The following is an 8,347-nucleotide window of genomic DNA, read 5'->3' as shown; positions in this document are numbered from 1 at the left end:
CTAATAAAAATTGAGAAAAAAGGCTGCATATAATTAACATAGATAATGATTTATATTCAAGGCTCATCATTCTTGGTTTACCCTGAAAAAGTCCCAGATTTCGGATTAAACTTTACATTTTAGATTTTCTTATTGCTGTTTCTCCGCCTTTGAAATGTTTTTGGAATTAAAATCTATTATTGATTTAGTTCTCCGGACCATTGCAATTGTTGGTAAATGATGTAAGCAGCTGTAAGAGTGGAATCATGGGAGTTGTTGTATTGTTTCTGTTTTGAATGTTCTGACTGGACCATGTGTGTAGGCCACTGGGAATGGTGAGCAAGTGAGTGGAGTTTTTTGGTTGTTGTGTGTGCGTTTTGAAAGAGATCATGGTCAGAGAGAAAGGCTGGTAGTACACGGAAGTTCATGTAATTTTATTTGGTGCAATAAATACCTCAGGACTCCTCTTTTTTGCAGCAGAAACCAGCTAAGTTGTTAAGTTGGGTGTTACTCCGAGGTTCCTGATGAGTGAACAGTGTAGCTACAGCTAACTACCTATGATTAGCTTCTTGGAATGGAAAAGGAATAATTTTTTCCTACATTTTTTTTTCTTTTTTTCATAATAAATTCACTCTGAAAATGATGAGCCTTATCTATATTTTATGCTCAAACATATGGGAAAGCTACAGTGCCTTCCATAATATTTGGGACAATGATCCATTATGTCTTGATGTGTCTCTGATTTACCACAATTTTGGTTTTGGAATCATACAATTAACATGTCTGCGATGGACTGGTGACCTGTCCAGGGTGTATTCCTGCCTTTCGCCCAACCACAGAGCAACCACAGTTCTGGAAAAAGATCTTTTGGACAGATAAGACAAAGATTAACTTATATCAGAGTGATGGCAAGAGCAAAGTATGGAGGAGAGAAGGAACTGCCCAAGATCCAAAGTACATCACCTCATCCTTTCAAAATGTAATTCTTGAGTGAGTCAATCACCCAATCTGAACCCAATTGAGCATGACTTTCATATGCTGAAGATAAAACTTAAGGGGACTAGCCCCCGAAACAAGCAAGAGCTAAAAATGGCTGCAATACAGGCCTGGCAGAGCATCATCAGTGAAGACACCCTGTTGATGTCCATGAATCGCTGACTTCAAGCAGTCATTGCATGCAAAGAATATGCAACAGGGCTACTTTCATTTACACTGCTCAAAAAAATTAGTGTAACACCAAAAACTCAAGACAACCCCCAAAAAAGTAATGGTTTTGCATGTGGTGGCCACAGACAATTGCTCTCTCCTTATCCTTCTTGACTAATTCTTTTCTAGTTTTGTGTTCTGCTAGTGTCACTACTGGTAGCATGAGGCAGTACCTGCAGCCCAATCAGGTTGCACAGGTAGTCCAGCTCCTCCAGGATGGCACATCCATACGTGCAGTCGCAAAAAGGTTTGCTGTGTCACCCAGCACAGTCCCAAGAGCATGGAGGAGATACCAGGAGACCGGCTGTTACACAAGGAGAGCTGGACAGGGCTGTTGAAGGGCATCAACCCAGCAGCAGGACCGGCATCTGCTCCTTTGTGCGAGAGGAGGAGGAGGAGCACTGCCAGAGCCCTACAAAATGACCTCCGGCAGGCTAGTGGTGTGCATGTTTCCAACCAAACTGTTAGAAACAGACTCCATGAGGGTGGCATGAGGGTCTGACGTCCTCTAGTGGGACCTGTGCTCACAGGCCAGCACGGTGCAACTTGAGTTACGTACTGGGATGAAATCCTCAGACCGATTGTCAGACCTTACTCTGGTGCAGTGGGCCCTGGGTTCCTCCTGGTGCAGGACAATGCCCGGCCTCATGTGGCCAGAGTGTGTAGGCAGTTCTTGGATGAGGAAGACATTGATGCCATTGACTGGCCCTCATGTTCCCCTGACCTAAATCCAATTGAGCACCTATGGGATGCACGTTATGTATCGGTGCATCCGACGCCGCCAAGTACCGCCACAGAATGTCCAGGAGCTCACTGATGCCCTGATCCAGATCTGGTAGGAGATCCCCCAGGACACCATCTGCCAACTCATCAGGAGCGTGCCCAGACGTTGTCGGGAGTGCAGGCACGTGGGGGCCATACACACTACTGAGTCACATTATGAGTTGCCGTGATAAAATTCACACAAGTTGGATCAGCCTGTGATTTAAATTTTTTACTTTGCTTTTCGGTATGATTTTGAATCCAGCCCTCAATGGGTTGTTGTTGTGAGGTCATTTTGTTCTCAACAAATTATACAATGTACATCAGTAAAGGTTTTCAACTTGAATAAATCATTCATCAAGATCTGATGTGTCCTTTAAGTGTTCCCTTAATTTTTTGGAGCAGTGTACATAACATTGCTGAGTCTCAAACAGTATGGTGGGGACTGTGTATAAACACTGCTGTGATTTCTACCGTTTCAATGTTTTTCATTTAGTAATCTCATTTTTTCTGAAAACAGATGCCAAAATTATTGGCATTTGGCACCCCTAACTATTATTGTACATAATATCAAATAAAGTGACACTGACAATATAATTGTATTTTAATTTAGGTCATCTCAGTGTAAAGGAACAATATTGTGTCATTCAATCACTTCCGGTTTCCAAGTCCAAAAAACCCAAAAACATAAAATGGCTCCTCCATACCAACAAACTCGTTTGAAGGGTGGCACAAAGACAGCCCTTACTGAGCACAATAAACAAAACCGAGCATCTTGAGCTCGCCAAACCTCATTGGAATTATGACTGAAAGCAAGTGCTATGGTCAGATGAGATCAAAATTTACTTTGCCAGAGGTGTTTGCACAAAGTATTATAACAGTGGTTCCAATAATTCTGTAATCTGTTTCTTGGGGATTTTGTTTTTCTTTTTTGTTGATTCCATTGAAACATTAATAAAGCATTGCTTTAAACCAAATTGCTTTTCACATGTTGGAAAATAACGCATATATCAACGATGCCTATAATGTGGAAGCCTGCTGTATAGTGTACATTTCTGGTGTTTAATCATATGAGTCATAGAGGTGTGACATAAATCGCAGATCATACTGCCCCATAAAACAAATCTGGTGGGACCTTCAAGTGAAACAATGCCCAATGCCCAAATTCTGCAAAGTAACATAAAATAATTCAGTACCATATCATTGTGGACAACATGCACATTTTCAAGTCAATGAGTGTTAAAAAATATTCGTATATAAATATTCGAATTTATAAGATTTTGCAGTGTAACACTGTATCAGTACACAATTGAAGAGTTTAACTCAATACATTCACTACAAACAAACAGAAACAACGTAGTAAGGAATCTACAAATACATTCTGGTTTGTAGCTGGCTGCTGCTGCCCCCCTGAGGCCTATATACGTATACGTCTCTTTTCTTTCCGTGGTCTTTTATTGACCGTATTTCTTAAATTTGGTCGAAAGGTATTCAAGTAAACAATTAATAAGCAACTATGAATTAGAGCACATGCACACCTGAAATAGCTAAATCTGAAAATGAACTAAAAATAATACATTCAACATTTTTAACTTTTTTAAATGCCATGAAAGCGAAACGTGAGCCTCTACACACTCTCTGGCCAATGCAATTACCATATCTCTTAACTTTATATCGCCTATTGTTCACAATAGGCTATTCATTTTAATCTTTATTAGCAGATTAATTGTAACCATACGGATGCATGTGGATATTTAACGCATCCAAGTTCTAAAATATAACGCATATTAGCACAAATAAACTATAGTTATGAGTAGAGTTCCCAATAAGTAGTTATTTGAAATAGTATTCTATTGTTTCATCATTCAACACAAACACCAGTGACACGGCAGATTTGTGTAACCAAAATAGGTTACATTCATCTGGGACCAGTAGGGGGCACACACTTTGGAATTTACAACACAATAACCCAAAGCTTACCACTATCATTGTGCTGTACAGTGTGTGCACCGTTCTGTGGTGCAAGTGAAGTCGGAAGGAAGTATAGCGTAGTTAGCTGAACGAGAACCTTTGTGGAAAATGGGTGTTAAAGTCAGGGTGGAATATTGGTAAGTTTCGGACAGTTTGTGGCTAATTTAGCACAGGACATATTGAGTAGACTTATTTTTAGCAACTAGGAACTAGCTGGCTGTATCGTGCATAAAGTCGCGGTGACATTAGCGTGTTGCTAACTTACTAACTAGCTATATCTCTGACAAACCGAGTTGCAACCGACTTAGCTACTCGTTACAGTCTGCAAATCGCTGACCATGTATTTATTTGTCTGATAATACTGCTACATCTCGGGGGTAAATTTAGGTACAGTGCATCGTTTGCTTACAGAAGCTAGCTAGCAAGCTAGAATTCAGAGTCAGTCAAATGCAGCCTGTCATCTTGGCTTCGTACTTAGATTCGTCGTAGCTAGTATGATAATCAATTCGGATGCTAGCTAGAATAGCTAATATTACGTAGTTGGGTGGAGTTACTCGCTAGCTACATGCTAATAACGAATTCTACAGCTAGCTACACCCTATAGCTATGATGCTAACAAACTGCTGACAACATGGTGAAATATGAAACCCAATTGTTATATAATTGTAGCATTTTAGCTAGGTATACTACGAAGGGAGTTTAACATAAGTAACCTGCTTTCACAAAACCAAACAACCGCTATGGGGTTCTGGTGGTTACCAACAAGGCAAGACGGACGTGTTGTGCGTGTTACCGTAAAAGTGGCAATGTAGTTATGCAAAAATGAGCCTGCAGCATATCTCACCTGAGGAAAAACAGATATGAACGAATATAATTGACGGATAGGAAGAACATAAAATAATCATAGGCGAATTTCAGTAACACTGATTCCGCCAGCGACAAGGGTTGGCAAGAATAACTAGTAGTGTAATTTTGTTAATTCTAAACTTATTTAGACCATCATACCACTCTTAACTCTACAATTTCACGAATTGTCATAGTTTATTTCTGCTGCGAGAATTAGGTTTCACATTCTAGAGCTTCTAAAATGTAACTTGATACAAGATATTTTAAATTATTATGCCTGAAGCTAAAAAGGTTTATTCTAAAACTCAAAAAATGCTCACGATAAATCTGGGCAACACGATAAATCTGGTCTATTTTATTCAGGGAATCCGACAGAAACGGTGTAATAAATATAAAAAAATAAATAGGAAGGTTTAAATAGGAAATGATTAAATAGGAAAAAAAAACTCTGCCAATGCATTTGATTTTATATGGCGCAGGGCAATCTTTGTGGTGACAGGATTAATGTGGTCCTTTTAAAGCAGATCATTTTCGTTTTATATATCAAATGGATATGGATTTTTATTTTATTCCAACAATTCTACTTGATTTTAGAAATGGTTAAACTGCACGGTCCTGGAAATTGTAGGTAAGCTAGCTCGGTTTCGGTTAAACCTTTAACCGTTCACACCCCTAACCCCTACTTGATTGAGTTGTCTTGTGACTCAGCCCTGAACTTTCAGTTGGCTGGCCCTGCATTCACCGGTTACAAATGAAGCATGGGATGCTGAAAACGCTTTTAAACGCTGGTTACGGCAACTTTCCCTCTGTAAAATCAACTGATTTTCTAATACTCTATTCCTTTGTGCAGCTGGCTATCTCAGAAATGGAATAAGCAAAATAAACCCGGTTTACATCATGTGTTATGTTAAGGCAGTGTGACACCATTTGTCCTTAGTTTTATTTGGGTTTAACACACGCAACCGTTAATTATGAAACAATTTTCTGTTTTAGCGGAGGATGAGGCTACGAGCCCCGCTATCAGGAACTGGAGCGTGTAGTATGCGCGGAGTTCACTGAAGCGGAGGTGACGGGGTTCGTCGGGAGGCAAGGTAAAGTGAAACATAAAAAACGTATTGCAATATGGAAAAGAGCACAAAGTGTAGGTAAACAAGATTGGTAATATGGATGCCTGGTGCCCAACACACCCAAAGTGATCCTGTTGTGGTACTTTATGATGGCCTGCTAATTCATTTGTATATGTGTCTGAGCCTTTAGACGAAAAGTTGTAGTGACGTAAAATATGGAAGCGTAGAATTTATCTAGGTAGTGCAATGTCCGAACTTTGGACTCGGGACAGCAACATTGTTATTGCTAACGTTGCTATTGTTGAACTATACTACAGGCAGCTTTGAGATTGAAGTGAACGGACAGTTGATCTTCTCGAAGCTTGAAACCAGTGGCTTCCCGTACGAAGATGACGTAAGTATCTCAGGACTGATATTGAATCATAACTGAAGAGTTGGAGGAATCGTAACTGAAGATAATACTATAATCATAAGAGGGACTGGAGAAACATGTTAATTTGTTTCTGTGTAACGATTACTGTATATCTTTAGCATGACTGACAACTGAGATTTTAACTGCACCTTTATGCATTTGTTCTCAGATCATGGATGCAATTCAGAAAGCCCACGATGGCAAGCCACTCGAAAAGATCACAAAGAGTCGCCCTCCCTGCGTTATCCTATAACCTTGGGAGCTCAATTCACGGCACTCTCCATGCCCTGGTGGAGCTCTTCCAACTTTGCCCTCTCCCTCCTTTTGTCCTTCACTCCAAGCATAAATGTTCTCACATATTCCTGTGACATTGTAGCAGCGGTTATATACCTTCAAAGTTCATTTGAAGCAACAATATGCCAGGAAAATGTTAAATTCCACGATGCAGTCTCTCCTCCAGGCATTACCATATGTTTCTGGCAGGGAAATCTAGTCAGTTGTTCCAGTTGGTCTTAAATCTGTATTTTCTATGTTTATTTACAACATGCCTCTGATTCTACTTACATATTTTCCACTGCTGAGTACTTTTTAGATGGCAGCAACAGTTTCTAAGCCACAGAGCTACAATTTTATTGTGGAAGTGAAGTATAAAGCTTGACATTTGGAGATGAGGGTTTCCAGGTCTTTTCCCGCTCTTTTAGGGTGTCAGGTCGTCAATGATTATTTCAGCCGAAATGCAAAAAGTTGAAGTATGAAACATAAAGCCCTGATGCCCTCACATCTTACCCCTTCGGGGTACGGGTATAAGAAGCGGGAGGAAACCTAGACCCCCCAAACCCCAGTTCAGACCTACCATCGTGGTCAACATTTTGAGACCGAATTACCTTATTCATATAGTGTCTGTAGCTTGGTGCACAAACTGTAATTCTTATGCCATTAATAGAGCACTAGAGGAGAAATGTGTATTAGCAATATTGTGCTTTACACAACTGAGCACTGATGCAGAATTTAATTATCCATGCAGTTAACGGTTTAGATTTTAGTCTAGTGAAATCCTCAAGGCAGTATAAGTAAAATCTGAGCCGATGCAGTACAATTTGCCCAGTATCGTTAATTTCAAAATAATTTCCTCATACAGTATGAAATGTTTATTGGGCTTTTTTAGTCAGTCAGTTCAAGTCAAACCAATACATTTGATATTTGTGCATATAATGCCAGAATGAGGTGAATTTGTTTTAGTTTTTTTAAGAAGGGTGGGATCTCAAGTTATAGCCAGGTCAGATGAAGTTCAGATGTTGGCCAGTAATGACCACTAATCAGTGGTTTATCTCTTGAAGTCTCACCAATTCTGCAGTTGCAGCTTGCTGAAGACTGTGTTGCTTTTTCACAAATTCTTGTCTTATACTCTTTTCCAAAATGCTCAGTAATGAAGAGAATCTAGTGCCACCTGTTAATGTATATGTGAAACCTTGTGTACAAATGCAATGCTAATCACAGACTACGAAATTACAAATTTTGGCTATTGATGAAATAAAAAAAATCTTGGAAATATTATTTGAAATAGAAATTCATTCTGTTAAGGTTCCTGTGGGTTGATGTGTTCCATGGTATGGAATAAAATAGTGTTTTGTGGGATCAAATCACGATTGCTATATTACAAGCAATTCTATTATCTAGAGGATTAGACATGAGAAGATGGACCAACATTTTGTTATCAAGATAAACTCAGATTTGACAATTAAAACAAACAATTAAATTCACAAACCTGTTTTAAAAATGTTGCAGTGGAGATTAACTCGAAATTGCCCAGCAATTTATACATTTTGGTTTCACCATTCTGTGGCAAAGCCTGAAATTAGCTGTTCACACTCAAAACCACCAGTTGGTCTCAATTTAATGTGTTCTGCAAAGAACAGATACCAAAGTATAGGAAATGTTTGGTTGCAATTATTGATACTTTAGGTGGTGCAACCAGTTAAGATGACTTTTTCACAGATAGCTTGCTAATTAAATCAATTAAATAGTCATTTTAAAAATCTGTTGTTTACTCCAGTTCCCTTTGTCTAATATTACATTTTGTCTAAACATCTCAAAACACTTTGTG

At 39.2% G+C, this 8,347-nt stretch overlaps 1 protein-coding gene across 1 annotated transcript; it reads left to right on the top strand.

Annotated features, from left to right (window-relative positions):
- Positions 1 to 3,896: 3,896 nt before the first annotated feature.
- On the top strand, positions 3,897 to 7,795 carry selenow2a (selenoprotein W, 2a). Its single transcript, XM_061232375.1, has 4 exons — positions 3,897 to 4,055; positions 5,758 to 5,855; positions 6,149 to 6,225; positions 6,413 to 7,795. Exons 1-4 carry the CDS (start codon positions 4,027 to 4,029, stop codon positions 6,494 to 6,496), a joined length of 288 nt encoding a protein of 95 aa, XP_061088359.1. The 5' UTR covers positions 3,897 to 4,026; the 3' UTR covers positions 6,497 to 7,795.
- The last annotated feature ends 552 nt before the right edge of the window (positions 7,796 to 8,347 follow it).

Source organism: Conger conger, chromosome 2 (genome assembly GCF_963514075.1).
Source record: "Conger conger chromosome 2, fConCon1.1, whole genome shotgun sequence".
Lineage (NCBI taxonomy): Eukaryota > Metazoa > Chordata > Actinopteri > Anguilliformes > Congridae > Conger > Conger conger.
The sequence above is the reverse complement of the archived record's forward strand: the minus strand, read 5'-3'. Positions and strand labels throughout refer to the sequence as shown.